At 39.2% G+C, this 13,694-nt stretch overlaps 1 protein-coding gene across 2 annotated transcripts in view; it reads left to right on the top strand.

Moving 5' to 3' along the window:
* Window positions 1-2,579: 2,579 nt before the first annotated feature.
* Window positions 2,580-13,694, top strand: part of SLC26A7 (solute carrier family 26 member 7) — a 52,245-nt gene continuing 41,130 nt past the window's right edge. The window contains exons 1-2 of one of the 2 annotated variants that reach the window (XM_026690979.2): window positions 2,580-3,044; window positions 13,366-13,476. In XM_026690979.2, coding sequence (XP_026546764.1) covers window positions 2,852-3,044; window positions 13,366-13,476 — 304 coding nt within the window. In that variant the 5' untranslated portion in view covers window positions 2,580-2,851. The remainder of the gene's footprint in view (window positions 3,045-13,365; window positions 13,477-13,694) is intronic. The other variant, XM_026690972.2, reaches the window with a different exon arrangement.

Consider the following 13,694-nt stretch of genomic DNA (forward strand, 5'->3'; position numbering starts at 1 on the left):
TGTGTTATCAACAACTTGTAAGCTGCTTATAGTCAGTTTGATTGAAGCACCATAGAAGCTTCAGTAAATACTGTAAATGAATAAAATAAATAAGAGTAGAAAAAACATCCCCATAATGCTTTAAATATGTGGTAATGAAGAAAAGTTTTAAATGTGTTGTAATTGCTTTAAGAGATACTTTACAATTTATCACATGCTAGCATTCTTATTTTATGCAAATTTCAAATCTGTGAAAACCAGTGGGTTTTCAATATACATTGGCTTATGGCTGCTGACATAGAAATTGGCATTGTACACCTACTTGTCAAGTTTTGGGGGACGTGGTGGCATAGAGACTGAATGACTTAGAATAACTTTATTATCACTTTGAATGTACACTAATTGACATACATTAAAATGAAATTTTGTTGCATACAGTTCACAAAGGGTCACCACCTCCAACATGCACTACATAAACATGACAAAATAAACACACAGTTATGCATATATCCGCATATATTATATGACACAGAGAAACAACACAGTCTAGTCTGGATGTATATGTGTACAAGGTAAGAAAAATGAATCTTGTGAGTTTACAAGATGGATGCCATAGGAAACAAAGTTATTACAGAATCTGGTAGTTCTGCTAGAAATACTTCGAAACCTACTCTCAGAGGGAAGCAACAGAAACAGACTGTAAAGTGGGTGTATGGGGTCTCTAACAATGCTTTGATCTCTAAGCACATAGTGCTTATAAGCAGTATCCTGAATAACAGGAAATGAGCTTCCTATAATCTTCTTGGTTGTCCTTACCACTCTCTGTATGGACTTTCTATCTGAGGCACTGCTGACATGAAACCAAACAGTGATGCAGTTTGTTAAAACACTCTGAATTGTGCTTCTGTAAAAAGTGGCCAGGACAGAGGGAGAAAGATGTGTTCTCCTTATCTGACACAGGAAATGCAGATGCTGGATGTGCTGAACAATTGCCAACACTCCAGGGGTTCGAGTCCAGCTCTGCAGGACAGGGTGACTTCCCATCTCTTGTTCCTAGCTCTGCCCACCTACCAGTTTGAAAGCATTGTTTGGGAGTAGATAGATAGGTACCATCATTTTGTTGGTGGGAAACTGCTGGCTGCATTCTGCATGAACTGAAAATAATGCTGGATCTGCCTGGATGCGTTTGGCAGAGGAGCAGTATAGAAAAGGGATGTCAAACTTCTGGCTTGCGGGCTCGATGCATCATATGCTGCCCATGCCCCTGCCCAGTTTAGCAAAGGGAAAAGAAGTCCCGATACATCACATGATGCCGCCACGACGACGTGAGTTTGACGCCCCTGGTATAGAATTTTGTCAGGCTATATCACTGCTGGATAAGAAGAGTTGCAGTGTTGGGAATATCATAAATGGAACATAGTAAAAATGATGGTGATAATGCCGATCTTAAGCACAATTCACCACTGAAAGTATATGATGCAGGTATCAGGTTAAGATGACAACAGACATTTACACCTTGCGATGATTTATTTCTCCTGATTTAAAACAGAACAGGTATATCCTATGGCAGACAGCTTTGGGTTAGAAATACCTCTAGAATTGGCAAGAAACAAGAGTGTGGACTAAAACACTACAAAATTAACCCTCTTATGCAAAACAGTTCCTTGAGCATTTCTTTAATCTCCCTCCCCCCATTTTTTTTTTTTTTACTGAAGTTGCTTTACTGCTTCACAGAGTTGAAGCCAAAATAAGTAGAGATGCCTGTTGTCTTCCATACTCAATCTTTTTTTTTCTTCTGATTTTTCTCTCCCAAGTCACAAGGAAATTACAGGTTGTTCTTAAGGTTGTTTTTGTTCTGAGTCAGAGCTCAGCTTGACCGATTTTTTTTTGTACACCAGCTTTGAAATTTACTGAGGCCTATCAGTTGTTCATCCTCAGAGCAGAGAGCTTGGGTCATCACAGCAGCCAATATGGACTAGGAGTCCGATTCTGGCCTAAGGTGATTTCTTGTCCTGGCATCTTTTCAAGCTGTTCCCTTATTGATACTTTAATCAGTGGCAAGTATATGCATGACCATATTAATATTGAACTGGTCAAGATCAGTTCAAGGTCAGTTTCTTCATAACAAGCAGGAAGGGCCAGGTTCATCTTTTATGACAAAATGACTGAAATCACCTTGTTTTCATTTGGCTTTCTCTGCCAATTTACCAGAGAAACTGTTGTGCCTTTTCAGCAGGTATCAAATGTGCCAAGAACAAAGTAATCTCAACTCTTTCCCCCCCCCAGAAGAGAATGTGTTAATGTATCATGTTTCAGGAAAGAAAAAAAAATCCAGGAAAACTGGATCCAGCCAAAGTTGTAGAATATGCTTAGTAGCATTGGAATTTAATGCACTGATGAATCTTTGCTATGGGCAGAAACAGGCAGTTTTGTTTTTTCTCACGGTAATGTTTTTTTTTTAAAATAATGGTTGGCAAGGAAACTCATGTCTAGCTGGGAACTTCCTGATTACATTAGCATAGCCCATCCCACATCGAAGAAACGCCCAGCAAAACCTCATTTTAATTCTGGATCCAGGCCAAAAGCATAAGCACTACAGTGAATATAAAGAGGAGAATAATTGCAAAGAGAGCCATAAGCTGTAATAGGACCAGGATATATTTCTCTACTAGGCTGCCTATAAAACTTTAGATACTTACAAAGTTGAAAATATACTTAGCAAACAAGCAAATGGGCTGAGTTTATCTTTTGGTCTGAAACTATAGTCTGATAGAAGCTTCACACAAATCTGGTGCTATTCCATAGAGGTGTTTTTTTCTTCTTCACAGAAAAAAGGATTATACAAAGGGAAGGAAGAAAGTAGAAATAGAGCATGACAGGAGCAAAGAGGAAACAGGAAAATGCCCTATGGAGGAAGATCCATGCCTTTCGCTACAAAAACTTCAAACTCTGGTGTGTAAGCAGGCTGCCTCTTTTGGAGTGGGCACCACACTATTGTTGGAAAATGGACCTGCTCCCTGATATAGTTTCTGGGATGATGTTGGCAGTTCAACAAGTGACGCAAGGTACTGTGTTAAAAACTCTGTCAGTGACTTGTATTATTTAAATTGAACTGCTCTAGCCTTGAAAGTAGAAGTTCTGTTTGCCTACTTATTATTATTATTTTGAATGAAGGAGATGGGCACCTTTCCTTTTGCAAATCTCTATGTTTGCCTTGAAGCATCTCCCATTATATTTAATGGGGCTTATTTTGGAAAATTGTAATTTTAAATGGGAATAATCTATTTTGATTGCGTTAAAAATCAAAATAAAACTTAAAACGGTTTTATGGACTGGCTAGTGAACAACAGTTTACCTCTATAACTTGCAAACAATGTTGATCATACATTTATGTATGCACATATACACACATATGCTCATTGTCATGGTTTATATAATAGATGGAGCTTATCTTTCCATTTCTTCTCTTCATATCTGTGCAAAGAGGTTTATCTTAGTTTTTATAAAAGGAAGGCTCACTTCAATAATAGTATATTAGGCAACCAGTTACATAATCTTGTTACTTTTATTTTATTTGACTGTGGTTAAAAAGCTGCATTGTGCAACATCAAAAAGAGGATTATAGATATCTAGCATTATGTCCTTTGATATAAACTTTAGCGAAAAGACATTATGTTGAAATTATGCAGAAATAGTCTGTATGTGTGGGTGAATGTTGTAACACACTGTTTTATAAATATTCAGCATTTCATTCTTAATGTAATTTTCCTTCTCTTCCTCAAAGTATGAAAACAATAAAATAAAGCATTATTTTGAGTGTTACCTGATATTCCTTTGAAAATGGTAACCTGCAAGACATAAACTTTCTGGATATAAAAGGCCAAGGCTGTGATGCCTTATTTTTAATATCCTAAACTACCCTGTATCATCTTCTCCATAACATATTTTCTTGGAGAACTAAACAAAGATAGGACTCCAATTCAGTTAATCACCATTGATAAGAATAATCCTTGAGTGTATGTACATGTGTGCGCATGTACATGCACACATACACACACACCTTTTTTTGCAGGTGATAGGTAAAAAATGCTATAGTAGCTGAAGCTTTCTTACATTACGACATTTTGGGTAATTTCTGCATGGGATCACATATTAAAATGGAATATAAATCATTCAGAAAAAAAGCTATCTGATGGCTGCTTTTTTCAGATTCCCTAACAGCTTGCTTTAGTTTTCATTCATGCTTTGAAAATTATAAGCACTCCTTTAATTGAATTATTCTGCAGCTGGAATCATCCAGTTTGGGTACGTACTTGTGCTTTTGGAATAATTAGTAACATCTGCATTGGCATGATTTAAGTTGAAGGCCTTAATATTATAGTACTATAAAGAATCTTGTTCCCTGATATATTGATACAAAGAATAGCACATTAAATGGTGCTAGTAATGACATTTCAGAAGCCAACTAAAATAATGAGCTTTAAAAAAAAGGCAACATTGGTACTTATTTCTGTCCTTTCTGTGAACTTCCACAGAATTTTTACTAGTTAAGGCAGCTTTCTCCAATTTAATACTTTCCAGATGTGCTGGAACTACAATTCCCAGAATTCTCAGTCAGTGAGAAAGGCACCATAGTGTTGCAGGAAATTACGAGACTCAGACCTTGGAATCCAAAAATAAGTTGGTTTTATTTGTGCAAACAGGTTGTAAGAGATTGACAAATCAAATAAATACTAAAAAAAAACAAAAACTAAGAGAACCATGATCCAGAATGCAGGTTAATGAGCTCCTTCAGGGTATGTTTTTTCACCAATTGTAAATCTACTAACCTGCAGTACCATATGTTGGTCTGTAATAACTACTTTATCTTGCCCATTAGGATATCATCAGAATCTTTTCATATGTGTTATTTATATCAAGGAACATTATATCCATATCATTATCTTGCTCTAGTAAACTAATCAGTCTCTTGTAAAAAGAGAAGTCAATCTGACATAACCTATTATTGATAAACTCAAGCTAATTTCTGATAGTAATAATTCGATCCTTTTCTAAATGTTCATGGATGTGGTGCTTAACAATCTATCCTAGTAAATTAGCCTGTACAGAGGTTTATAATAATTGATTTGTAGTTTTCAGGTCTTGAATTTTAGGATTATGTTTGTTCTCCAGTTTTCTGACATCTCACTTGTTTAGAGAATTCCAGCTGGTGATTATTAGATTACACTTTCCAGTTTCCCCAATGGCTGGAGTATAATTTGTCTGTCTTTACAATTTGTATAGGGTAGCAAGGAGAGTACATTTTTATCAGTCTTGGCACAGAATGCGTAATATTTAAAAGCTAATGAACCACAATGAAAAGTTAATGTGGGAAAATGGAATTAAAATAGGTCAAACCTAATTCTCAAGTCTGCAACGTAAAAGAAGTTGTTGGTAGAAATGAATCCTCTCTCCAAGAAAATTAGTAATGTTCATGGGAGCAAGTGGAAAAAAAAAACCTGTAGAAAAACAACTTATTCATTTTGCCCCTTGAAATTAAATCTCAGTGCTTCAAGTTTTCACATCTTTTTAGTCTGTCAAAGTTTCCCCACCTGTTCTTGCTGACTGCACTTATGTCTTAAGTAGTGTTTTCTCTGCTTGCCAGTATTTACCCTCCCAAGTCCTTTTCTGTATTAAAACAGCTCACTTTCAAGTATTTCGTACCCCATGAATCATTGATTGATATCACCCAAATTAACTTCTGAACACAAAGAACCATAACCACCCACTATATTTCAAATCCTGTGTTTGTCTGCTGCAAATGTTGATAAGCAATCAAACACATACAATAGTTACCATTTTCCTAGGCATATGCTGTGCGAATGTAATTGGTAAAGAATTGAGATTTAAGGCATATATTAAAGATACTGTGAGGTCAGTTCTTTTGCTTTCCTGACAGAACTACAGAATAGAATACAAAAATTAGCAGTACCTAGATGGATTCAAACTTTGGTTAGTTACAATAGTTTTGAAATAAAATGTATTGGTGCATTCTTCCTTCAGCAAAATCATACATAATAAATGAAGCTATATGCCTCATGAAAATATAACACGTGCTCTTTTGCATGATTACATTTCATCTCTTGAGTTAAGATTTTTTTCAAAAAATTCCTAACTCTTCTTCCTCAGTCTCTATCCCCAGCCCCAAAACCTTTGCGTCATTTTGAGAGCTATCAACATACATACATCAGTTGATCAAAACTGTTTCATAAATATAAGAAGAATATTTGATAAAATAATCTTGTTGTTTATATTTGAACAGATAAATGATGCAGTAATCATTCATATTTTTTCAATCTCTAAAGAACAAATTTTAAATGCCTCTTGGTGACACTTTCCATAATCAGAGGACTAAATTAATTTGGATTTTGAACAAAATGGTTAATTCATGGAACAGAGTCCCAAGAAAGACTGTTTCCACATATGAAAGGGTATCTTTGAAAAGAATATGAATTGGGATATTTTAATTTGCAATGTGCAAATAGCTGGACTTAAATATTTTAAATGAATATATTATTTTAACTTTTTATTATCATAGATTATTTTACTTTTAACAAAGTAGTTTTCTCCAATTATAGTTCTCCGAACCATTTTCTTATCCAAGAAAAAATATACAAATTGTTCCAATAGAATGGTAAAGGTAAATTGTTTGAGAGATTCGTGTTGTGGCATCATTGATTGAGCTATGATTAGAGAAATAATTGTATATGTTAACGATTGGAATTCACTAGATTCCCAAACACTTGTTTGACCAGATATTCTGACTTGAGAATAAAATAAAATTGTTTTATATCTCTCTTTGATTTTTCTCTCAATCATCTCCAAGATTATAGGCTATAGGTGCCAGAGAGAGAAGTTTATTTTAATCCCCAGATTCCTTTGAAGCTGTTTATTTTTAATAACATATCTTATTAATATAATTTTTTAAAGTTTTCATTAGTTCCTATGCTGTTTAGTAATTTCCACTAAATTAAAAGCACTTAATCTGTGCTTTCACAATAGAATTTTCTAGCAAAAGATTTAGTCATAAACTATAGGACAGAGCCCATCAGCTTCCTAATAAAGCTCTCTATCTTTTCTTTGGATTATGGGGTTTCTTAGAAAACCAAGGAATTTAAAGGTTTCATAAGTTGACAAAGGCATTCTTTCTTGGGCCTGTTGTGTCCCTGACTAGCTAAGTCTTCAACCTGGTCCGCATTTTGAGTGGGACCACCGACTGTTCCCATTGGTTGGTGCCGTTTGACAGCAGACTATATAAGGAGCTGTCAAACGGCATCAACCGGGCTTTTGGGGCTCCAGCTCCAGCCAGCCGGCTGCCAGCCCAGCTGGGCAGCCACGTTAATCTATTACTGCTTCAAATAAAGAAACGTTATTCTTCAGCTCCTGTGTCTGCTTGGTGTGTCCGTCCAACGAAACACAACACTGGCAACGAAGGTGGGATATCAGAAGAGACACCCAGGCAAGAAGCTAAGTCACTGAAGATAGAGCTGAAGCCACAGAATGTCTGGAGCCGCAGACAGTCTCTGCGCGTGCCAAATTTAAAGAGCCTCCTCAGCTGGAAAAAAAAAAGTCTCCCTGAGCTGAGGAGAAAGTCTCCCTGAGCTGAGGAGAAAGTCACTGCCTGACAGGCCCTGTTGCGTGCGCCCTTTTGAGGGCATGAAGCTGAAAGTCTCCCTGACTGAAGAGAAAGGCACTCTAGCCTCCCGTGCGAAAGGCACCCCGTTGGCGCTATCAAGAGCGCAGAAGTCTGAAAGCCTCCCCAGCCGAGGAACAGACGTCGCCATCAAGGCCCGTGAAGGCCGGCGAGACCTTCCCCCGTTAGCAGGCATAGAGCCGCCTCCCGTGCCAAAGGCACCCCCGCTGGCGCTACAAGAGAGCAGAAGTCTACAGCCTCTAGCAGAGGTCCAGACGTCGCCTCAAGGCCGTGAAGGCCGGCGAGACTCCGCTTCCACCCCCCCACCGACTCGGCCGCCGTTACCATTCCTGCTGCCGCCGCGGTTTCCCCGAGCTGCGGCCTCTGCCGCCGCTGCCGCCTCCGTCGCTGCCGCCCTCGCTCCAGCCGTCGCCGCTGCTGCGGCCATCCATTGCAGCCGCCCCGTCTGGAACGCCTGCCGTCTCTTCGGCCACCGCCGCAGCCTCCGCAGCCGCTGCCTCGCTCCGCCGCTGCCTCACTCCGCCGCCGCCGCGCGGCCTCCGCTTCTTCTGCCGCCGCCGCGCGGCCTCCGCAGCCGCGGCCTTGCTCCGCCGCCGTCGCGCGGCCTCCGTTCTGCCGCAGCCGCGGCCTCCGCCACTGCCACCACGGCCTCCGTTTCTTCTGCCGCCACCGCGCGGCCTCCGCAGCCGCCACCTTGCTCCGCCGCCGTCGCGCGGCTGCCGCCGCCGCGGCCTCCTCCGCCACCGCCGCGGCCTCTTCCGCTCCGCTGCGGCCTCCGCTGCAGCTGTTTCCTGTTCCGGCCACCGCCGCCGTTTCCGCCGCTGCCGCCTCCGCCGCGGCCGCCGACAGCCCAAGCGCCTCCTCGACTCCCACCGGCTGCCGAGCGACGGGCCACTGCCGGTGCAGCTCTTCACCATTGTGGACTGGGTGCAGCCATTGGCTCTGCAGGTCTGCAGCCCCTTCGGGGTTGAGCATGGCTGGTGTTCGTTTCCATGATTCACTGAGTTGTTTGAGACTTTTCTTCATTCTCTCACTTTTGTAATTAAAATTCTCTCTGCACCCCCTCCTTCCCAGTGACTCTGGGGGATGGATCCGGTATTTAGGGGGTGGTGGGTGTCAGGCGTTGAACAAGGAGGTACGCACCCACCATTAGAGTCCTTCCATGCACCCACCTCCAGGGTCTTTCCCCACCTGGGCTTGTCTCCCTTGACAGTAGCACTACACTCCCCAGGGGGGGCGAAAGCTAGGTAGGTGGGAGGTTGGATGTTCTTGTCCCAAGGGGGCCAGGAGAGCACAACGAGCCTCCAGCCTTTGGTTTCAGGGACCTCTGCCCTACCCCATACAGACAGTCACCAGACATGTTTATGCACCATCTTATCTGGTTCCCCTTCTCAGGCTCCTACCTTGCGACAGGTGGGGTGCCAATTTTTGGAAGCCTAGTGGATAGGTGCGCAAAGCAGCTACTAGTTCAATTTCCTTATTTGTACCATGGTATTCCCAAAAGGCTGGGCAGCGCATGCCCTTTGGCTAGGGGAAAGAGGTGTTGTGTCCCTGACTAGCTAAGTCTTCAACCTGGTCCGCATTTTGAGCGGGACCACCGACTGTTCCCATTGGTTGGTGCCGTTTGACAGCAGACTATATAAGGAGCTGTCAAACGGCATCAACCGGGCTTTTGGGGCTCCGGCTCCAGCCAACCGGCTGCCAGCCCAGCTGGGCAGCCACGTTAATCTGTTACTGCTTCAAATAAAGAAACGTTATTCTTCAGCTCCTGTGTCTGCCTGGTGTGTCCGTCCAACGAAACACGACAGGGCCACTAATATACATTCTTAAAATGTGTACTTTAAAAAAAACCACAGAAAAATGGATCATGTGTATTCATGAGAGCTTCATTCAACCAATATGCCACTAAAACTCTACAGTTTGTCTGCATGGGGAGAAAGGATGCACCGTGAAATTTTGAATTAAATTTCCTCAAATAGATTAACTTACAGCATGTGTTTAAAATCTAGAACCCACGACTCTGGTGGAACTGAAATTTAACCAATTTTATAAAATACTTTTTACAATACAAAATGCCACAAAACATTATGATCAACTCCTGATGTTTCACTGTGATAAACAGTTCATCATGGACTACCTTCAAGGTAGATGCCTCTCTGTACCATCTCCCTGAATTTTAAAAAACTTTTCCAATGGAGGCAGTACATTCTGACATTGTTGAAGACTGAGGAATATGGTAAGGAAATATCTTTGAAACAATGACTGAACAAGACATGGGTTGTCTAGAAGCTTCTTGAAATTTTAGAAGGTAAGGACTAAAAAGCTGGGTCATCATTTGAGTTAAAACTGGAAAGGAATATTCTTTATAAATAGTAGCATTTTTGTTAGCTCTGCCGGCTCTCTTATTCTTCAGTGTATCACCTGCAGGATGTTAGGAATGTTTACATTTTTTTGAAATTGGTTGGATTAAATATTTAACAGTGCATTTCTATACTTGTTTACTCAAACAAAAATCCCTGTTAAATTTAATTAGATATACTCCATTGGACTCAGCCCTAGCTTAAACCGAGCTTGGTTTTAACTGGATTTTTAAAATTGATGTACTAAATGTGCACTAGGTTGTTCAGAGCTGTGGTGTCTCCCAGGTGTGTGTGTGTGTGTGTGTGTGTGTGTGTGTGTGTGTGTGTGTGTGTATATATATATATATATATATATATATATATATATATATATATATATATATATATATATATATATATATATATTGTTTAGAGGGTTAAACAGGGTCAAAATCAAAGAGCCTGAGATCAAATAAGCCCCTTATTTATTTACGTATATCCCACCTTTATTATTGTTCATAAATACCTCAATCCTCCTCCTGGGATGTCCCCAAACCAGAGGTGGTATTCAGCAGGTTCTGACCAGTTCTGGAGAACCGGTAGCAGAAATTTTAGTAGTTTGGAGAACGGGCAAATATCACCTCTGACTGGAGATTTTACAGTATCCTTCCCTTGCCACACCCATCAAGCCACGCCCACAGAACCGGTAGTAAATTTTTTTGAATCTCACCACTGCCCCAAACCCTCCACTGACTCCCATCAAACACTACCGCAGTTCCAGCAGTAACAACTAGATCTTTATAGCCTTCTGGAAGTCTAAAAGGTGGGTCAATTGGGGGAAGACGTTCCACAGGATGAGACTGAATGAAGCTCCTTGGATGAGAAGCAAAACGTCTTCAAAGAAAGACCAGAAAGTCCAGTTGCCTCTTGAAAAAATACATTTGGGACAACCATGACCTGGATCACTGAAAATCTCTATAAACATTAAGAGATTGTATATTTAAAACAAATTTAGAAGATTCCCATTGCTCCTAAATTATAGCTATTTAAGCTTTTGATTTTTTAAAAAAATATAGAATACAAGGCCAAATTCCAGATTATAAGAATGAGTAATGTGCTCTTTAACCCTGAATGTTGTTTTAAGTAGATTTTTTGCCCTTGTAGTTATAACCTTGAATATGGGCAACTTGGAAGTATTTCTCAGCAAACTGCATTGGAGTTTGGTTTGGCAATTGTCCTGATTACCACAACCTTTTTTTCTATTGTTGCTTGTGTGCCAACTTCATTAAAATTCATTACTTGGCATTTTCTGCAATACTACAGCCAGGCTTCTCTTACATATTTCCATGATTGTTGTATTTGTTCATACCATTGCTTCTGCGTTACTGGTGTCTCTGTACTATATGGCAATTCTGGAATTGGTATTAACTCATTTCTATATACTATTTGAAATGGGGTATATCCTGTGCTGCTATGTATAGCGTTATTATAAGCGAACTCTGCGAATGATAATAATTCAGACCAATCATTTTGTTGATATGATACATAACACCTTAGATATCGTTCTATGGCTGCATTGGCTCGCTCTGCAGCGCCGTTCGTACTTGGGTGGTAAGCAGTACTTAACCCCTGCTGTGAGCCTATCATTTTCACAAACTCTCTCCAGAATCTGGCTGTAAATTGTACCCCTCTGTCTGAAATAATACGTCTTGGTACACCATGTAAGCGATATATATGTTTTAGAAACAAACCAACTAATTTCTTTGCAGAGGGTATGCCTTTACATGGAATGAAATGTACTTGTTTTGAGAACAGATCTGTTACAGTCCATATTACGGTGAACCCATGACTACAAGGTAAATCTACAATGAAGTCCATGGCAATATCCTGCCATGGTTTAACTGGATCAGACACTTTTTGCAATAGTCCTAAAGGTTTTCCAGGACAGGCATTACTACTAGCACATACTTTACATTTTCTAAAATAACATTCACTATCTCCCCTCATACCTGACCACCAAAATTGTCTCTTAACTAGATGTAATGTTTTAAGAGATCTGTAATGATCAGCTTGTTTGTTATCATGGCACCTTTTAAGTACTAGTTCACATAAGGTAATCGGTATATATAATTTTGTTCCTTTCCAAGCTATTCCATCAGTGATAATACATTCTGTTTTATTTCTCTGTAACCAGGGATCTTTTTCTAAAGCTTTTGGTAGGTCATCTATTACTTTATATTTTAATGTTTGTATGGTATATTTACCCTGTATAATAGGTTGTATCAGAGTTTCTCTTTTACTATCATATTGTGGGAGTCGATATAATGCATCAGCTAGAATTTTTTTTCCTGCAGGTACATAAAATCATATGCTTCAACATCTTACCAGTTAATGAATATTTCAGCTTTAACAATAACAACACTGGAGCGCACAACAGATATAAACTAAATGTAAACCACTCCAAACTCGATTGCAGGAAGTATGATTTCAGCAACAGAGTGGTCAATGTCTGGAATTAACTACCTGATTCTGTTGTTACCTGCTCAAACCCCCACTCCTTTACCCTCAAACTAACCTCTATTGACCTCACCCCATTCTTAAGAGGTCTGTAAGGGGCGTGCATAAATACACAAATGTGCCTACTGTCCCTGTCCTATTGTCCCCAATTATTAGTTCCTATTTCTTGTATTTAAACTTAAGTTTATTCTTGTTTCTGTTATATTGTAAGCTTTTGATAAATAAAATAAATAAAATAAAAATAAATAAATAAAATATAGTACAGCAATAAGTAGTAGCATTCTAAGTATTCCAAGATAACAAAGGAACATATTGTGTACTGACTTCATATTTGCGTGATATTCTGGTTTACACTAATGGAACTTTTTATTTGTGCATTAATTTCTCTCTTTGCTTGGCTTTATAATTTATATAAACAATTTATATGCTTTTGCATTATGTAATTTAGAATATTCATTCACTCATTTAGATCCTGACAGAATGAGTAACTTTGCACGTGCCTTTCTTTAGACCAAATAAAGTGTAACTATAATTTATTTTGCTTGTTCACATAACCCATCCTTATATTTTTTAATATTGGATTTAGGGTATTATATCCGGGTTTCAAATATATGGTGTGTGTACACATAAATAACAAAAGCTTTCAAGGACCAAAAAAGATATTTTATTAGAAAGGGCCACATTGCAGGAAATGTGAATTCTCAGGGTTATAATACAGCTATTATACTGCATGACCTCTTAAAATAGCCCCAGAATGGAATTCTTCCCATCAATTATGTTTATATTTTCATAACGGCTTATATTATATTTTGTTCTCCAAATTTTTCTTTTCTACAGGGCTGGCTTTTGCTATTCTATCATCAGTGCACCCAGTGTTTGGTTTATATGGATCATTCTTTCCAGCTATTATTTATGCCATATTTGGAATGGGTCGCCATGTTGCCCCAGGTAAGTTATTTCTAAGTCCTAGTGGTTCAGTTTGAAAAACTTAGCCTATGTCTTCATTAACTCAATGTTATTTTGTAGTTTATTCTGTGGTATTTCTTACTGTATGAGTTGAACCATGTGCATGCACACAACGTATATACACACTAAACCAAAATCAAGCAGAAAAAATGTATCTTAGTGCTACACATATACAGAAAAATACATTTTTGTCTTCTTCC

This window comes from Notechis scutatus, chromosome 3 (assembly GCF_049901735.1).
Source record: "Notechis scutatus isolate UNSWTSFEM ecotype Mainland chromosome 3, rNotScu1.2, whole genome shotgun sequence".
Taxonomy (NCBI): domain Eukaryota; kingdom Metazoa; phylum Chordata; class Lepidosauria; order Squamata; family Elapidae; genus Notechis; species Notechis scutatus.